This window comes from Condylura cristata, unplaced genomic scaffold (genome assembly GCF_000260355.1).
Source record: "Condylura cristata isolate star-nosed mole 26May11 unplaced genomic scaffold, ConCri1.0 scaffold00003, whole genome shotgun sequence".
NCBI lineage: Eukaryota > Metazoa > Chordata > Mammalia > Eulipotyphla > Talpidae > Condylura > Condylura cristata.
Genome location: NW_004567104.1, coordinates 42,338,495 through 42,359,169, shown reverse-complemented (window position 1 = coordinate 42,359,169; position 20,675 = coordinate 42,338,495). Strand labels below are relative to the sequence as shown.

General features: G+C 33.9%; 1 protein-coding gene across 5 annotated transcripts in view; it reads left to right on the top strand.

Annotated features, from left to right (window-relative positions):
• The window catches only part of DZIP3 (DAZ interacting zinc finger protein 3), a 68,197-nt gene extending 48,018 nt beyond the window's left edge, over positions 1–20,179 (top strand). For 4 of the 5 annotated variants that reach the window (XM_004675227.2, XM_012733728.1, XM_012733724.1 and 1 more), the window contains 11 exons: positions 3,074–3,142; positions 4,462–4,558; positions 6,374–6,477; positions 8,471–8,558; positions 9,944–10,045; positions 11,768–11,893; positions 13,862–13,998; positions 15,171–15,291; positions 16,182–16,328; positions 16,416–16,514; positions 18,462–20,179. In XM_004675227.2, coding sequence (XP_004675284.1) covers positions 3,074–3,142; positions 4,462–4,558; positions 6,374–6,477; positions 8,471–8,558; positions 9,944–10,045; positions 11,768–11,893; positions 13,862–13,998; positions 15,171–15,291; positions 16,182–16,328; positions 16,416–16,514; positions 18,462–18,572 — 1,201 coding nt within the window. In that variant the 3' untranslated portion in view covers positions 18,573–20,179. Of the gene's footprint in view, positions 1–3,073; positions 3,143–4,461; positions 4,559–6,373; positions 6,478–8,470; positions 8,559–9,943; positions 10,046–11,767; positions 11,894–13,861; positions 14,021–15,170; positions 15,292–16,181; positions 16,329–16,415; positions 16,515–18,461 lie in introns of those variants that run through there. The other variant, XM_012733722.1, reaches the window with a different exon arrangement.
• Positions 20,180–20,675: the final 496 nt, after the last annotated feature.

The window sequence follows — 20,675 nt, the reverse complement described above, 5'->3', positions numbered from 1 at the left end:
TTAAACCCAAAAAAAATCCATGCAAAGACACATCAGAAGTGAACTTCTGAAAATTCAAAGACAAAAAAAAATCTTGGAAACACTAATTCAAATGATATTAGATTTCTCACCTGAAAAAATTATGGAGGCCAGAAAGAAGTGGCTCATTATTCAAGTACTGGATGAAAGAAGTGAAACAAAACAGAATCTGGAATCTTATATTCAGCAAAGATATTCTTAAAAAAAGGAGGGAAATAAAGACAATCCCAAGCAAATGAAAAGTACAAGAGTTTGTTATTAGTAAACCTGCCATCGAACAATGGCTAAGAGAAGATATCTAACCATAAAGGAAATGATAATAAAAGCTTGGAATGTTACAGTGAATAAAAAGAGGCATAGTAATTAGAAGAAACACCAACAGGTTGTCCTATCTCTTGTTAACTTATAAATCATATTTGACGTTAGAAATAAAAACACTATCTCATGGAATTCATTGTATATGGAGGAAATGGAATAATTATATTTAAAAGTATAGAGGATAAAAATGAGATTTCAATTTAAGTATAAAGAATTAATACTGGTAGACTTTTAATGTCTGTTGTAATATTTAGTGAAGTTACTGAGAAACTCCACAAAGATATGACTTTAAAACACTGTAAATAAGTAACAATGTTTAAATAACCTTAAGAAAAGAGAACCGGAGAAGACAAATACAAAACAAATAACATGAAAAAATAAGCCCCAACATATCAATAATTACTGTAAATGCAAATGACAAAACATACCAATCAAGAACGACTGGAAAGCAAATTTTCAAAACAAAACTAAATGTATCCACCAGTATGTACTATTATAAGAAATTTACCTTAAATATACTTTTAAATTTCAACAATATAAGTAGGTTGAAAGTAGAATAGTAAAATATAAACCATATAAATGCTAATCAAAAAAGCAGGAATGAGTATATTTTTATCTGATGAAATGGACTTCAGAGCAAAGAAAACTATTGCAGACAAAGAGGGACATTACATAATGATGAAAGGCTCAGTTCATCAAGAAGACAAGACCATAAAGATGTAAAGTCAAAGAACAGAGCCTCAAAATACATGAAGCAAAAACCTGATAGAACTCAAAGGAGAAACAGAAAATTCTACAGCTATTTTATAAACTTCAGCATCCTTTTCTCAGCAATTTATAGAAATAATACATACAAAGTCAGCAAGGATATAGAAGACCTGTACAACATCATCAACCAGCCAGATCTAATCAATATTTATAGATCACTCCATGAGACAACAGTAGAATACATATGCTTTCAAGCATCCAAAGGAAATATACTAAAATAGACCTTATCCTGAACCATAAAACAAATCTCAGAAAACTTAAAAAATCAAAATTATGCCAAGTGTACTCAGATAACAGTGGAATCAAATCAAACTAGAAATCATTAGTAGAAAAATAACAGGAACGTCTCCAAATATTTGGAAACTATACAGCACACTTGTAAGTAATGCATGGGTCAAAGACAAGGTCTTTGTCAAAAAAAGTATATATTGAACAATATATATTCAAGCTATATACATTAAAAATATTGAATTAACATGAAAATAAAATTTGTGTAACATAGTTAAAGCAGTTCTTAGCAGATTTATAATACTGAATGTACACATTTGATAAGGTGAAAATTTCAATGTAAGCTCCTGCTTCAAGGACATAGAAGAAAAAGCAAAATGAAAAAGGAAATAGAGATCAGAAATACTGATGTTGGAAAGAAACGCAAGGAAAAAAATCAGGGAAATAGTTTCTTTGAAAAGATCAATGAAATTCATAAACCTCTATCAAAACTAACCCAAAAAGCCACAAATGATCATTATCTTATCAGAAATGCAACTGTAATATATGTAAACAGTGTTTACATCAGAAATTGTAGAGTAAAACCAATATCCAAAACTTAATAACTGTATGATTATACCTCTATAATATCCTTGAAATAATGAAATGATAAAAGTGGAAATGAGATTAGTGCTCCCAAAGTTATAAGGAAGACGTGGAACAAGAGGAAAGTAGATGTGGCTATAGCAGGGAGAAATAAGTTATGAGTACTTGAATGTACATAGCTGGTTCATGTCCAAGCTGGATAATAGAAATAATGCCTACTTTATTGTCTGTTATTTAAGAATCTAGGTCTTGTAAATTCTCCCTAGCTCTGTCAACTGTTACCACCTACTCTACACTAGAACTTCTTAGAAATCTTATTTCTACTCTACCTCTATATTCCTTCTAATATACCATAGTGATAAAGCTTATATTTTTTTATTTCTTACTTAAACACGTGGCCTCTTTTGTATAGAAAAAGTCCTAGTTTTTTTCATTGCATTTTCAGTTCAGTAGAACATTGAGTATATCTACAGCTTCTAGGATGAATAGAGTTGAGTTGAGTTGAGTAGGAATCTTTAAGATTTAGTAATGAGCACTCCAGACAGCACTTGAGGTCATTGTTTTATTGTTTTAAGGATTTATCATTCCAATAATTTATGTCAACCAAGATGTATTCCAAGTGACTGAGAAATGTGCTTTTGCTGTAAATTTCTTCGTATTGAATAAAATGAATAAGTTAATGTAAAAGTTTGGTTGTGAAGAGAAATGTAGACACAAGGGAAGAATATAAAAATGTTATGTGACTATATGTCAACCAAAAAGTATTAGTTTGTATTTCTCTAATAGCTTCTGCATATTAATTTTAAGCTAATTGAGGTTATGTTACCTGATTTATATAAAATTTTAACCCAATCTCCCCATGATTGGGTCATATGAGTGATGCCTCACTTAATGATGGCTTTAATTAAAATTTTTATTTGAATGCAGCCTCATTACTTTATTCTTAAGGTCTGATTTCTTCCAGACATCGTTTTTAGTAGTTTTCATGACTTGCTATAATTTCTATTTAAGGAACTTAAAGTTGTCAATCCCATCACAGGCCTAGAAAGTCAGAAGACACCATTTCTGTTTCTTAGTGGATAAACTCAAATACAATGCGCTATTCTGACTTATTAATAACATACAATTTCTAACACTATATGACTTTTTTTCATAGATTACAGCGTCAAAGCCATGCTAAAGACAATGAAATCAAGAACCTTAAAGAGCAACTCTCTATGAAAAGGTACAAACAACTGTTGCTTTGGTTAAGTGCGCCCTTTCCAAAACTCTATGTATTTTGTTCAGCATGTTCTGGTGAGCGTAAACATACAGTTTATCATATAAATGGGGGCATTTTTGAGTATGAAATTGAGCAATTTTAATAATTAACTGAGACAACAGGTATGAGCTGAAAATGTCCTAGGCAAATTGGATAGTATATTCACCTTAGCTCTGGCCCTAGAAAACTGCCAAGAAAGACTAACTCATCACAGTGATGTCCCCAAAACAAACTGCAGGACCAGGGCTTATGATTCCTGGTCTCTTTATCCCTAGTCAATACTACAAGGTATGACTGTTTTATGACACTGGATAAATTTTATTCAGATTCACTATTTTTGCCTGTAGGTAATTTTTATAATATCTTTTTTGAGATCTGATTCATATAGCATAAAATTCATTATTAAAGTATACAATACTTTAGTTTTTAGTACGTTCACAGTCACTAAACTAACTGGGCAATTTATCTTTTTATTGGTGAGTATTAAGACTCTTATGATTCCTTTCCAGAAATACAATTTGCAATTTGCAATTTTCTCCCATTTTGTGAATTGTCTTTTCCCTTTCTGATGATATCCTTTGAAGTACAAGTTTTTTAATTTTGATGAAATCCAACTTGTTTTCTCTTGATCTCATAAGCAAATTTGGTATAATTTTCATTGTTATATTAATTTTTCTTGGCTAACATTTTTTTCTCTAAATATTTTGTTTTCCTCATAAAACACTTGCCCTAATGGTTTTAATATATACTGCTTTTTCAAGCTTTACATCAATGTTTGGCCATTAAGTATCCAGATGCTTCTAAATAATAAAACATTGAGGGTAGCTTTTATAAAGTCCTTGTAACAATATTATATTCTCAATTCATTACTTCGACAAAAGACATTATTTGGTTTGCCTGTTTTAGAGGCATGGGGGCCAAGTGTGAGAACCTGAAATAGGATTAAAAAAAGGGAAATCTCACAGGTAGCCATTTTCCATAATTTGTGTCTTAAATAATGTTTTCATCTTTCTCCCCCCCTCACAATTTATTTTTATTCCTAGGTATTGCATGTCGTCGCCAAGATAACAAGCACAATATTTTAAGGTGGCAACTTAACTCTAACAATCCATTAAAAACCTTTCTGGTTTTTAAAGTAATGTCTTCTCTTGATTTTATGTACTGTATACTTTTCCATAGAATTATCTACTCATTGGGTAGGTTTTTATCTTTCAGCTTCCTAAATAAGGTGAAAGTCTGTCCTTGTTGCAATTTACTGACTATTTAATGATCATATATTTCAGATCTCAGTGGGAAATAGAGAAGCATAATCTGGAAAGCACAATTAAAACATACTTAAACAAATTGAATGCAGAAACTAGCAGAGCTTTAACAGCAGAGGTAAAGAAAAAAATAAGACAAGAAAAGGGAATTGGGGTTTGGGTGGGAAGTTTTCACGATTACTGAAGAAATGGAGAAAATACTATCTTTTGAAACAAAGAAAACATCTTAGGACAGTTCAAATTCATTTTTTTCCCCCCCACTACTTGGCATTTTGTATGTGACTACCTCAGTGTTAAGGATCTTATGTTGTTTCCCCAAAAATGGCATATAGAATTCAGTTTGCTCATATGTAGCAAGTACAGACATCTAGGGGAAAGTCTTATGAAACCAGAGGTCTAAAGAATAATATTTTCGGTTGCCATGTCTCCTTTCTTTGATACTTTTTACGAAGATCTTTCAAAAAGTGCATGTACATTATACATTCCAGTGTCAAGAACAAACTTTTCCTCTAGACCTATAAAAAGTTACCCAGTTTCTTCTAACTAAGCTTTAGAACACTACAATTATGGTCTATAAAAAGAAGTATGTTTACATCATTTTTATTATAGGTAACCTAACTTGATATGTAGTAAGAGTCAAACTTTTGAACAATACACCGATATTAAAAGCATTATAAACCTTACCACCTCTGTATGAGTAAGCTCCATTCTTAGCACAGAAATTTAGGAATTACTAAGGAATTAAGTAAACAGTCAACTAGTGATACTGGAACCCAAAATCTTTGGAAACTAACATGTTGGAATGTTAGCTTTGCAAAAGAAGTTCTGATTACTTTCAGAACTCAACTTTTGTATGTTTTTTACTGCTTTTAGTAAGAAGCCTTCTTTATACTTCCAGTTTAATTTTAGAATCACAGTGCTATTCCAGAAAATTCTGTAACAATTATGGTACAGAATGGTAGACACATTAGTTAGGTAACCTCCAGATCCCACCAGGACTATGTGGTCTGTCTACAGACCACCCCTGACTCTGGCCTCACAGGAGTATGGCAGTAATATGCACTTGGTAGACACTGTGTGCGATGTCTCTCCTGATTCTAGGCAGTGGCAGTGAGCTGCAACTTAATCAGCATTTTCAGCTTTCGTTACTTTCCAACTTAATGGGTTTTGGGAGACGTAACAATGTAATCAAGGAAAAGCTGTGTTTTCTTATCCCTTTATTAATTATAACTAAATAAGACTTTTCTTAATTATCACTAGATTCTACCGTGTACTAGAATCTCCCTGATAACTTTTAAAAAATCCCAAACCCAGACCACGCCTGGTTATTAATTAAATTAGAATTTTCTGAGATGAAGACATCCTACTTTAAGTTACTGATATAATTCCATTTATGTGTATGTTTGAAAACTAATGTGCCAGAATATTTACCAACCTGGTTACCACTGAATAAAAAATAGACTTGATTTATTCAAGAGTATATTAATAAACAATTGATTAAAAAAAAATAGATCAGGGCCCTCCCTGGTGGCGCAGCGGGTTAAAGCACAGCACTGAGAATCTAAGGCCGCTTCCGCATGAGTTCGATCCCTGCCTGCCCCGGAGGTGACCCATGGTGCGGCAGACCTCTCCTGACCCGCCCGCTGCTCCCCTCAGCAGTGTACTTCGTCGATCTGCCTGTTCTGCTCCCCACTCTGTCTCTGGTGAAGCCTCTCACCGCCCCTGAGCTTCTGGCCTGTACCCCAGTTCTGTATGTACAAATAAATATTTTTTTAAAAAATAGATCAAAATGTGTTTATAATGGATCACAAAGGGTCATGAAATTCAAATGCTGCTTGGAGAGACTGAAAATAGCTTAAAGTTTACTTGAAATTATTGAAAAAAAATTTTATAAGGACCTCAACTTCCTTTTCTTTCTCTCAAATTTCTGTAGGTGTATTTCTTACAGTGCCGTAGAGATTTTGGTTTGCTGCATCTAGAACAGACTGAAAAGGAATGCCTCAGTCAGCTTGCGAGGGTGACTCACATGGCAGCAAGGTAACCTTCCCGTCTTCCTTAATGTGTCCTGATGCCAAGAGCTCCAAGGCGAGGCATAATCCGTGATATGATTTGCATAATGACATCAGAGTCTTTGGAGTGAAAAGCCCTTGTTTTTTAAATCTCAGAGATCATTTAATCACTTTGATGCTTTCACTTTGTTGTCTGCTGAAACACTGAAAAGTCTAAGAGTGCAGAATAGATTTTTTCTTTCTGCAGTGAAATAGATCAAAATTCTCAAACTTGCGTAAAACTAGATATTTACAAAACAGGTAAATTCTAATTGGAAAACTTTTTTCTAATTGTTTTCTCTTTCTAGTGTTAAATTTTAAATGTCTTTGGAGTATAATGAAGGAAAAATTAGTATTAACACCTCAAATCATGTTAAAAGCAATTTTCTGCTATACTATCATGAGTGATTTTCAAACATTAGGCAAAGACTTATTTACTAATGCGTACAGAACTGGGGTACAGGCCAGAGGTATGGTAGGTAAGAGGATCCACCAGAGACAGAGTGGAAAGCAGAACAGGCAGACTGACAAATTACACTGCTGAGGGGAGCAGCGAGAGGGTCAGGAGAAGTCTGCTGCGCCATGTGAGTCAGCTCCCTGGCCAGGGATTGAACTTGTGCTGCAGTGGCTTCGGAGAGCTTCATAATGTGGTACTTGAACCTATTGTGCCACCAGAGAAAGCCCTCAGTGCATTATTTTTTAAATGATATATAATAGTTTATTTTTACATCATTTTGTGCATTTTTCCATCTCAGTTGTAGTCCCTGTGGACTTTCCATCACCGTATCATCCGTATGCCATCACCGTAGTCCAGTGCATTTCCCTCCCCTCACTGCTTTTGATCCCATTCCCCATTTCACCCCCCATAAAATATCTCTGGCATATAGCTGTTCATTATTATTATTTTCTTGCCTGGTCTATTATACTCCTGCTATGAGTGAAACCATCTGGTATTTTTTCCTTTTTTTTCTGGTTTATTTCAGTAAGCATGATCTTTTCCAGCTCCATCAATGTTGCTGCAAAAGCACAGTGCATTATTTTTTTAATGATGATCATCACACTGATCTTTAATTCTCTAGAATCAGATTCTCTAATATTTAGCAAGATTCCAAGGACATACTGATGTGCATTCAGTTTGGAGATACACTTTTGTAAGAGATCAGTCTATATTTGCTTACAAAGGAGAAAAGACACTATGTAAATTATATTATTATCAAGCCTCATTGTAAGAGATGATCTCAGTGATAACTTGGTTTACTCTTCAAAAGCGATTATGCTGGATATTACTACTTTAAGGATGTTCTAACTGATATCAAGCCTTCTGAAATGTCACATGAAATTTCTAGAATTAGCAGAACCTAAATACTTCAAAGCTATACTTCATTCATTTGGTGAGCATATTTGACAGTTGCTATATTTGTGCAATTTATTCACTGCATAGAAGCAAAAACCTAATTCATTCTCATTAAAAAGGTATTTCTTTCTGATTTGCTTTCCCAAAGGCAAGTTTTTGATTTCTTTTTTTTTTTTTAATTTGTGGAAGAGTCTGATAGGCTGGCCACTGCCACATAAGGGTTAATGTGAAGACAGTCCAAATCCTGTTTTTCAAGATAAGTCAACATCTTTGAGATGTTCCTGCATTAGCTGATTAGGGCAAATTCCCCTTTTTGGTCTTCTCTGCCTTTCTACTTCAGTGTAAGGGTTTTAGAATGTGTCCCAAAAATTATTGTCAGAATAGGAAAAACTTGGTGTTCTGCCAGCAGAAGTTGTATTTGCTCCTGAGAATATTAATCTTATATATTTCTACTTTTTATTTTTAACAAACCCTTCATTATAACTTTGTGCCCAGTTGAGGTAATTGTTGGTGACAAAGATAATTTTGTTGTTTTTAACATATCCACTAGAAAATATAACAAATTTTTAGAGACCTAAGTGGTATATAAAAAGAAATAACTTCTCTTATGTCTCCTTTTCTCCACCAGTAACTTAGAATCACTTCAATTAAAGGCTGCAGTGGACAGTTGGAATACCATTGTGACAGATGTTAGAAACAAGATTGCATTCCTCAAGGTAAGTCATGAAATATATTTAGAATGACTTGAAAGTTATAGGTACATATAATTAAAACATCTAACATTAAAAACTAGAGCTACTAGAGAAATTTAGGAACATTAATTCATTTTAGGTTATTGTGTGCCTTCTTAATGTTTGATATTACTTCTAGGTAGTTGGTTATGGATAGCATTCTAGACTCACACGTGTTGTTTTAAGTTATAAGTACAATAAGTGATAAACTTAAAATTCATCTCACACCTAATTCCAAAGCTAATACTGCTCCAACCAGAAACAACGTCTTGTGCAAGTTATTACATGTTACAGAAGTAATAATAGGTCAAATAGGCCTGTATCACTTTCAGTCTTAACTTTTTATGTAATTATATCTATTAGCTTAATAGATTTGGGACAATGTCAAGGTAGTCTAAAAAGGTAACCTACTGAATACTTATTCATTTGATTTTAGAATGTATTTACCTTAGAGGTGACATTTGTTGATTGTTTTTTGTTTTTTTTGATTTCACAATACTGCCCACGAAACAATGACATACAATTGTGAATAGCTGCCTCAAAACACTACCTGTTGAGCATTTTTATTAGCTATCTTCACTGTTTCTCTCCTGGTCTCTTTATACTTCATCTTTAACAATGCTTCACCATTTCTGCTGAGTTTATTCAAAATTCTGACGTCAACAAGCTGCCCATGTTCCCTACCCTTACTTTTTCACAAGCATACGTCCTCTGTGCAGGAGTCTTTAAGACAAATGTTGTGTTTCTTAAGAATTTCTTTTCCAGCTTTGTAGATTGCTTATAGAATAATGTGGTAAAGCATGTTGGGGACAATGCCAAAAAATGTTGAAAGCATATTGTTAAGCTTTAGTGAATGCAGTCTACATTTGGCAAAATCCAAGAGAATGAAACAAAGGTATATATGGAATTAGAGAGCACTAGTGGTATAACTTATAACTTTTGAGTTAAGCAAAATGTAAATATGTAACATATTCCCTAAAATGAACATTTGCAAATAGTTTAACTCTTTGTTACAAATACCTTTTCCCCATATTTATCAGCCAGTATATTATCTATAGCTTCTTAATTCTTTATACTCTGTTCACATTATAATAGTAATTCCCAATTGGAGCTAAAAATTTTGGCAACACTGATGAGTTTTCACAACGATCTGTGAACTATATGTCTCTGTATCTTAATTGTCAACAGATACTTCTAAAAATACAACTATGTACAGACATAGGAATAATGGTCCATAGAATTGTCTTTGAGTCAAATATTTTTAAAATTCTGACCCAGCCATTCTATGCTGTATTTTTCAAAACTACATTAAGATCTCTTAATTTCTGCGACGTTGCTTTTGCTCTGAAATATTGTCTCTCCTCTACCAGACACAGTACAATGAACAAATTAACAAGGTGAAGCAAGGGTTTGCCTTGAGTACCTTGCCTCCAATCCAGCTTCCTCCACCACCACCCAATCCTGACATGCTGGTAAGAAAAGTGAAATGGTGAAAAAAGTTCCATCTTTGTCTTGATAGAGTGATAAAGATCGTGAAACACTAAATATGTATTATGTTTAATGTGTTTTCAAAATAGAATAGGCATTTATACATACCACTTGTATGTATTCCTAAACATTCCTCTCCAGATCGTCTCCAGATGATATAACTAGTTGACTGGCTCAGTTGATATCAATTCATAGGACCACTGGAGTTTAGGGATGCATTTGATACCTAAAGAGGTAATATATTCTCCTGACAATCTTCTCTATACTGAGAGTCAAATTTAACACTGTCAGCATTTTAGAATCCCCTATTTTCTTCCTACAGGAAGATTTTAAAAGAAACCCTAGGTATATAATTTCATCTATTTGTGCTTTATCATGTATTCCTAAGATGAGAATTTTTATTGTTAGATGTAGTTACATTTTGTTACTAAGAAAGTATAGTTTTTAATATCTAGTATCATTAAAAACTTATGTTTTCCCAATTGTCTTAAATATGTCTTTTTCTTACCTACCTCAGTAATATTTCCAGCGTGGTTATAATTACCTTATTTTTAAAACCCTTGTTTTTAAAACAATACAAGTGAGGTTTATACTTTGCGTTAGGCTAATTTTTTCCCTTTATATCTGTAACAGTTACCATGCCCCCTTCCATGGGTTAACTGTTTCATGCCCTTTTTTTTTGGTCATAAAAAAAATTAAACCCCATTTCATCTATTTCATTCACTGTCCCACATTATTGATTTAACTTATTATATGCTTGCAGTGTCATTTTGTATGTTCTTCTATTGCCTATAAATTGATCATTAGATCCAGAAAGTTGTTTAGAATAAGGTTCAGTATTTTTGGCAAGAGTACATTATTTGTACAGAAGGCACATGATGTCTCTCCATTAGTGATGTTAAAGTTGATTGTCAGCCTGATTATCCATTATGAAGTTACCTGTTAGTCTTTCATGTGGTTTTCAGGTCATTACTTAAGAGCTGTGTTGATGTTTATTTTTAAAATTCATCTAGTAGTTGAACTGCTTTTTGCTAGTGCTCTAACATATGGTAAATACTCAAGAAATCTGTCCTCATTTGTAGTTCAGCCCATGAGGTTTCCATCCTACCGGAGATGGTAAGAAGGACTAGCTTTCTACAACCTTATGAAAAATGCAGTTACATTCAGAAACATGTCTACAAGACACTAGGAAAATTTTTCTCACAGGCCCTCTCCATTTTATCTTTCTACTCTCTTGGAATTGAAGTCAGAATTCCATCAAGAAGTATAAGAACCCAAGTCCAGAGTATGTAGTATTTTCCATAGACAACTCTGGTTTTTTAGTGGATCTTCTGACTAAACATGGCATTATGCACTTAGGAGCTCCTTTGAATGGTCCTGTATTACTGCAGTTGGGAGGGGCCTTAAAGACCACTAGCCTCATCCTCTTAGTTTACTGATAACCCTTGGCATTAGTAACCCAGGTTACTCAGCTAGTTGGAGAGAAAGCGGAAATAGAAGCCAGTTCTCTTGTGCCGTTCAGTGTCCCTTAGTGTATTTCATTGCCTTTTGCTTTTCCAAATGTTCTTATATTTAACTGATATACTTTGTGTCTAGATTTTTAAATCAATTTCCCCTGAACATTGCTCTGTAAGTTTAGATCATTGCCTCTGTAGGTATATAAATGTGTAGGGTTTTGTCTTTAGATTTTACATTTCCTGTTATAGATGCAGCAGTTCTTGGGAAGACCTCTGGTGAAAGAATCCTTCTATAGACCCATACTCAGTGTTCCTCAAATGTCTGCTGTTTGCCCAGGAGTCATCTCTGCTACTGGCCAACCTCGAGCCCCCCTGGTACAGAACACTTTTTGGTGGAATAAACATTAACCAGTTATCACCACAGTAGACTTCTGAAATAAATATTTTCTCTTTGTTCATTGATTTGATCAGTGATGATCGTGGTGACAGTGGTGGTGATGAGAATGAATCAGTTCCATGTGAGGCACAGTATTAAATGTGCTTATTATTTAATTAACTGATATTATTTATGTTTTGTGATATAAAAATCAGTATTTTTAGGAGAGAACACTTACAAATACAGTTTTGCTCCAAAAACAAGCAACAAAGCAAAATAAGACTGAAATTTTAAAAGATAATTTGTATTTAGCATGACACTTAAATAGACTTAAAAGAAGCAAAATAACAAGGAACAAAATTATGCCAAAGACAAAGAAAAAATTTATTTATACATACATATGTATGTGTAGAACAGTGTTTCAATTTTATCTAAAAACAATGTAAATAATATCACTTTGGACCATATACTGGAAAACACAATTCTTCCTACTTACAAATAGCCAGTAAACTTATCCAAACCTGAATAATTTAAATAACTAAAATTATCAAATGTAATATAAACTAAACTTTTTATTAAAACAAACATCTCATAGAAGAGTGACACTAAATACATCAATTGGAATAAATCCCTAATCCTGACTGTTCCACAAGTAGATTCTAGTCAGTTGTTTGTGTTTGTAACTATATATTGCTTACAGTTCCTTTTTAAATATATGGTTAGGTGGACTCTGCTTATTTTTGTGAAAGGTTGCCTCTGCAAACAAATATATGTGGCTATGTTATTAACTAAGCACCGCATGTTTATCACCATACTGTCACCATGTTGCTCACAGGGTTTATCCCCACACCATTCTATAAGCATCTATAATAAAGTTTAATTGAAAACATTAAAGCCCCTCAACCTTCTAAGATTACTTTCTGATTCTCAGAGAAAAACTTGATACGGAAGCAAACCCAGATTTCTGGGCAGTATTTTGCCCCTTTTCTGACTCACTAGATTTGCATAAATTATCCAGTGGTTAGTAGTAAATTTTTCATGTATAATAACCTGATATTTGAAAATAACCTGCAGAGCAATAGAAAAAGCTCCATGTTTTTAATTATCTTAAGTGATCAATTAGAACACCAAAAATACTCACTTACCATTAACTAAAATCTTAATGGTTCTAAAAAGGAGCTACTATAAGATATGGAGGCAATGTTGATGCCTTTGAGGTGTCACTATAACTTGAACATCACTGTAACAGTGCTGAGGAGGCAGTCTAGAAGAATAGTCATCTTTATTTAGCTGTTTGAAAATTCAAGTTAACTGTTTTTCTAATCATAAAAAATAGTATATGCAAATCATAAAAATGTGAGTAATATAGAAATATACAAAGTATATAATAGACATCAATCAAGAAAAAAGTCAAATTACCCTTCGAGTGAAGGATAAAATCACTATATCACTGTATCACTAAATCACTATAAAATCACTGCTTACAGACTGCTCAACTTACAGGCCTTTTTCTATGCATACACATTTAAAAATTTTAAATGACCATACTATAAAGACTGTGTCACAATCTTGATTTGTTCTTTAATGAATTATATTCTATGGACATCACTTATGCGCAGACATATAGATCTATTATCGATTAATTAGATAATGTGATGACTTTTTATTTATTCCCTGTTAACAGACTTGAGGTTTTCATCTTTTCACTGCAATAAGCATCAACTAAATATTTCTTTCCATATTTGCTGTAGCATGTCCATAAGAGCAGCATGTCCCATTTTTAAAATAAACAAATTAGAAAAATCAGAAATATCGTTGTGCTAGTTTAAAAAAAAACTCTTAAAAGGAAACATGTATGTGAATATTCTTCATCTGTCCCATTTTCTGAAGTATCGAAATGTCATGCTGCATCGAATGTTACTTCCTAATGACGGAAGCTGATGGGTTACAAGTCTCTGCCCCCACAGGTGACTGGCATCGCCTGGACTGTCCCAGCACCTGTGGGAGAGGCTGTTCCCCCCAATGCAAGTCTGGGAAGTGAGCCCACAGGGACATGGGAGAGGATTGTAGACAAACTGAAAACTGCCTTTCCACAACGGACCAGGTACCTTTGTTTTTATTTCGTGGTGAGTACCGGTCATATCCTACAGTGCCTCATTTCAGTACCAAAACATTTCAGATAAGTGTAATGCACACAAAAGTACAGGTATGTCCTTAGCAAGGGAATTTTTCAAGAAGGAGTAGTATTTAATATGACTCTAACCTAAACCTCTTCATTAAAATCATTAGTCTTAAGTCATGAGAGAACAAACCTAATTTTTACATTTAGCTTTGCTCATTTGCTCGTTGTCAACCTATCCAATTATTATGCTACCAGCTGCAATAATTATGTTAAAACTCACTCTGGGAGAAGGTTATGTTGATTGTATAAACCCACATATCATCAGATTTTGCTTTCTGCTTTCTTAATTTATGGAGGGTCCTTCTAATTTCTTTGTTACAGAGCACAGTGAAGAACTGATTTTACTGTGCTTTCCAAAATTCTGACATTAGCATTTAATACTTCTCCAGAAAACAAGTTTATTTTATCTGTACTTTTATATTCAAGAAAATAATTCTAGTGTTTCCTAGTATTTTCATTTGAAGATGAACATTTTTACTTGATGTACATACTGTTAAACTCTAGGACTAGGTTATCATTTTATAAATAGACCTGTAACACAGTTGTAACTAGAGTGTGTATAAAATGAGTATATATAATAAATAAAATGAACAAATGAGTATGCATAATGAATAAAGTCAGTCAATAAATAGTAAATCAAAGGTTATTTTATAAGACTGGTGACATTCCACTTAATTTGGAAAAAGAAAATTACTTCATCCTTCCCTAGCCTAAAACTGTTAACACTAATAGTTAACCAGCAGTAAAAGGGATTATTTTGGTCCTGCTAGAGAGTTTTAAAAGGTGGAAAGGTATAAAAGGTATGGTATAAACAGCTCAGAATGTAAGTAGATAGCAAACTTAATTTAAAAGACCTTTTGGAGAGTAAGTACTAAAATTTTAAATTCATGAACACAGTATCATTCAAGAACGTATTTGTTTTCAATCTGATTTAAGGTAAATGAAATTGATCTGTGATCATTTTTAATATCAAACAGCTAAAGGGTCATGTTTATATCAGTGTTTATGTTTTATTCATATGATAGGATTTTTTATCTTGTTTGGAGGGTGTGTCCTTAAGACAGTAGGGAAATTCTTTCCTTGATCTCTTCCAGAAAGGAACTTACAGATTTCTTAAGACAACTGAAGGATACTCATGGGAAATCTTTATCTGGACTGACATTTGATGAAATTGTTTACAAGATTTCTCAGCTTATTGACCCTAAGAGAGCTCAGGTAAAAAAGTAAAAAGTCTCTCTTCATAAAATATTATTTCTAGCAGTTAGATTTTGTGATTGTATTTATAACAGTTCATTTTAAATCATTGTTTAGTAATAAACAATTCAACTTGACAAGTGATTATTGGAAATACTTTTTGAAATACTTTATAGCTGGTCATTCTAGAATAAAACTGATCCTCTTGAAAGATACTCTGGGTTACCTTAAATGACTCCAAAGGGAGACTTTTTTACTAATGTTTGCAAAGACTTGTTTTAATTTAGAGTGTATAGACTTCTGTTCTTAAATAGCTCTGAATATATATATATATATTATATAGTCAACTTCTAAGATTCTCTTGGTGAGCATCGTGTAGTAATATATCTGAAGAGATGTAAATCTATACCTCTAAAACAGTGTTAAAAATCAATGAACCTCCATAAAAATAATTTAATACTTATAAAAAGATTTCTCAGGAATCTGATTGACCTTTACCCTTTTGCTAATGCTCACTGTACCCTATTAGGTGCTATTCTCAGTTCTTCTTATTTTATTATTATTTTTCAAAGATTTATTTTCAGTTATTTATGCATGCAAGAACTGAGGTGTGGCCAGAGGTGCTGGGGTGAGAGTATTCACAAGAGACAGAGTGGGGAACAGAACAGTCAGATCTGCTGAACAACTTGATAAACTTATCAAGTTGACATGGATAAAGGGAGCAGCAAGTAAAGACAGGAGAGGTCTGCTGCTGCACGTGGGTCACCTCCCTGGCGGGGAGCGAACTCGTGCTGCAGTGGCTGCTGATAACTTGATAATGCTGGGACTTAACCCCTTGTGCCACCAGGGAGGCCCCAGTACTTCTTATTTTAGAGCAATTCTTAAAAAGAGTGTAATATTTTTATTTTTAGAATCAAGGAAAATCAGTGCCAAATGGTGGTAATAATGTTTCACCCAGCCTTACTCTACCACAGCCTAATGCTGCCCAGACCCCCAAACAAGCCTGGAGGCCCCTCACTTCACAAAGTCCTGCTACATGGAAAGGAGCCAATAATTTGGTGAGATTGGAATTGCAGGTTCTAAATGCATTAAACTTGGGGAGGAAAAAAGGGAGCTGAATTTAACCTTTTGTGTTTTTTCTCTAGGATGAGGATGAGGAAGAGGAACCTTGTGTGATCTGTCATGAAAACCTCTCTCCAGAAAACCTGTCGGTTTTGCCTTGTGCTCATAAATTTCACTCTCAGGTAACTCATTGAATCTAATGTTTTATTTCATTTTTAATTAATTTATTTTTAATGAAAGTAATATTAGGGTACCCCCGTCAGATATTGTCCCCAGAAGTGTCCACCACCATAGTCCGTGGCTTCCTTCCCTTTTTAGTTCTTTCCATTCCTCCCCCTACCCCCTCTGGATGCTTCAGTTCTGTAGTCAGCTTTCAAGGGTTGGTTTCTGACCCTTAGATTGGTTTGTCTGTATTCCACTTATCTGTGACATTATGTGGTATTTATCTTTATCTTTCTGACTTACTTCATTTAGCATGATCCCTTTCAACTCCATCCATGTTGCTGCACATCAGATGCATTTATCTTTTTTGATAAATATCCCTTTGATCCATCCTCTTGATCCATTGATCTGTGTTTGGGCATTTAATAACCATAATTTAGCTATTATAAATAGTGCTGCAATAGACATGAAAATGCAAGCTTCCTTTTAAATTAGTTAAACTTGCCTTTTTAATATTTACTATTAATCAACTGAGACTTCTACTACTTGAAATCATATGCATGTATCATCATCCACTGCTACATGTGTTCTATTGGGTATTACTCAGGACTTTTGGGTACCACACAGAGACATTTATTCCAGTTTCTCCATACCTAGCCACAAATTGCACTGTGCTCTCTCAAATCTCCAGACACTTTACAGCAGATGGGGACAACAGTAAAATTTACTGGTACCAAGTAGGTAGCTCCCTTGAATAGAACTGGGAGGAATGTTAATTCCTCCAGTTCAGTGGTGGCTTAACAACAGTGCTGCTTCACCTAAATTTGCTATAAATAGCACATAGTATCCTTTGTTTGTACCTAATGAATGCTCCTTATCCATTATAAAGCATCATACTACCTTTCTCTCTTCAGGCTCCTATATACTTGCTTTTCAAGACGCTCATGCAAGGCTGACATATTTAAGGTTGATTTTTGGCATATAGAGAAACTCCTGGTGTTGCTATTGTTCAAAGGCTATTAAGATATAATTTATCATCTAAGTCTTCTGTGGCAGATACAATGTGACAAGGAAAAGATAATCTTATACCATAAAGGCTTTTAATGGAAATGAACAATAGCCAGCTCATTCAAACCATATCCTTAAGCACCATTTCAAAGATATGTTATACCTGGTACAGGATTAAATTTTGCATCCGCTTTGATATGAAAAGATTTATACACAATGGCTAATCCCAAAAGATCTTCAGGAAAGATATTTAGCCACCTGACTTTGAAGTTTTTACAGTCCTTTCCTTTTAGAAAATGTTTCACGAACGTATTTTATCCTTTGTGCTTGGCCATTGAATATAAAGCAGATAATTTATTCATTATGAGTTAGTTAGTGGGACTCATTTATTCTTAATCCTATTCTTAATCCTTCCTATCTGTCTTGACTCTCCATTGTTCATCCAGGTAAAAGTTATTTGTTTTGGGAGAGTTAGTATTAATGCAAATGACTTAACAGATAGTTTAATGGCCAACGAAAATGAACAATGTCACCAAAGAAAGAGCAATCTGAAAGAATAGCCATCATTTTAACTTCAGAATATATCATAAGCATTTTATAAAAGGTGTTGTTAACTTCTGTATGTTCAGTTGTGACTTTTTCTGAGTTAAAAATGAATATAATAATAAATGAGAGAAAAATAAAGGTTTCCTTAGTTAGAAAGAACAGCTCTTCATCCATCCTGAAAACTGAGGTTGGGGAGAAGGACCCTACTAGAATCTACTGCTCTATTGTGACTGATTATCCATTGCTCAGCCAGTCACAGAGGTAGTGCCATGACTGCAGCAGGTGGCTTGGCCACCCACCAGATAAATCTATAAAATCTACCCCAAGATATGTTGGCAACCCTGTTACAGAGTCATTGTTTTATCTGCTAATTTAAATCTGAGAGTCTGATGTGGATCTTTTTGTTCTTTAAGTGCATTAGACCTTGGTTGATGCAACAGGGGACATGTCCAACCTGCAGGCTCCATGTTTTGCTACCAGAAGAGTTTCCTGGCCACCCCAGTCGGCCCATGCCTAAGATCTGATGTAGATGAGGGGGTGACTGCTGCGCAAAGGAAGTCCCGTTTTCAGTCTCCAGAACTTAGTTCTGCCTTTTACTGTGAGCTGATAGTGCAAGTGGTGTGAAGCTATGTGCTCTTCAGTAGTATGCAAAAGAAGCTAATCTCATCCAAGCTGCAGCCAAAGAGAACAGAAAAGACAAATCTTCAGGATTTATGACCGAATTGAAAGGCCTTAAAGAAGACAGAATTTTTAAAGTTACATTATATTTGCACTTAGTGGGTATTTTCTTCTAATATAAACACAACTGTTGGAATGTATCTTAGGATGTCTTCTTTTCCTTCTCATTCTGTTAACTCTTTATTTCACCTCACATATACATTTTAATTTCATGAAATAAATTTAAGCAAAAGCAAAATAGTCAACAAGTTGGAAAATTCCAGATTTCAACATTCCTTTTTAATTTTTAACACTTCTTACAAAAAATATTATGGAATTATTTCCATTTTATCTCAATTCTGTCCTCTAAAATACGTACCTATGAAGAGATTTTGAGCTACTTCAGGGTGGGGATCATACAGTGTTTTATGTTAGAGCTGACTCACAGAGATGATTGTTAATTTCAGGAAATTTGTGAACCAGTTATGAAACTGTTGGTAGGTTGAAATCTGCCATAGTAGGAGTATTTATACATAGAAATTGGCAACTGCTTTAAGTAAGGGACCTCTTAACCGTAGGAAGTAGCTGGTAAACATCTGCTGGCCCAACACTGGGACCATGTCTAATGCACCAGTGTGCCACACAGAAGGTGCAACATGGCATTCCCAGAATTAGAAATCAGGAGCAGGAAAAGGAATTTATGTACAAAGTAAGTCAATGTCTTACTTTGAATAATTGAGATCTTTTGTTCAATTGGAAACATGTTCTTTGGACCTCAATAATTTATAAATGGGTTGAATTTTTTTTTCCTGCCTTAAAATTTTCTAATTTCACTTTTCATGCTGCAGGTAAGGGAATTGTGTGTGGTTACTTTTTGACATAGTTGATACCACTGGGCTAAGCAGTGTATCTCAAGTTTGTTATTGAGAATTTTCATTCTTAAAAGTCAAAAGCCTTCTTTGAAAATAGTATTGTGTAAATGTTGCAAGTGTTGTTCATGTCTCTAGTGGCAAAATTAATTAGGTTACCTTTTAAGATAAATGCTACTTGGTTCATATTCTTTTTTATAAACTGAGGAAATTGAGACTGTGAGTAAGTGTTTCCTCATGCAACAGTTATTTTATTTGTATATTTCAGTGTAAATGTATCTGGAAGTTGCTTTAAATCTCCTATTTCTGTAATTGTATGCTAAAGTTTTCTTCTGTAATGAGAAATGACCCGAAAATACAAAGGAAAATTTTAAAGAAAAAAAAAAAAAGGTGAAGGCCTTCATCTGGACATGTAAAATGGCAAGAATGTCTTGGAATTGTGGAATTGCAAACGTTCTAAGGGCCTTTAATAATTATCTTTGCTAAAATCTCAAAGTCATGGTAATTTAGCAGATTATTTTATGAGGTGATATTTCTTAGTTTTTTGTTTACAATTTCATTTTCATGTGCGAAAGAATAAATGTTTCTTAATTGATCACTTATTATATCTGTGTGTTTGGTTTGACTATATCCTAACACTACTTTAGATTTCTATTTCAGGTACCTATTTTTGAGTAAATTTTTTCTGTTATGAAAAAGGTCAGGAAAGTATCTAAAAAGGCAGTTATCTAGACTTGCAAATTGCCAAAGATTTCTTAAAATCATAGAATGCCCCAGCATATAGGGTCCTTAAAGATTATTAGTCTGTCCCCTCATTTTATAGGTATATATTCCCAAGATAATATAGCTAAGTAGTGACTGGGCTGTTACTAATACTTGAGGGCCCTAACATTCAGTCACATGCCTCCTCCACAGACTCATGCTGCAAGATCTGCCATTTGGGCTCTGAGGATAGTGTCAGAGGACTTAACATTACAGCTGATGTGTACTAAGACTCTAGGAGGACTGTTTTACAAGGTAGCTTTTGTTCTGTTGATGCTGAATGTGAAGAAAATTTTTTTTTTAAATATAATTTAATGTTTATTATAAGGGTCATTCTAC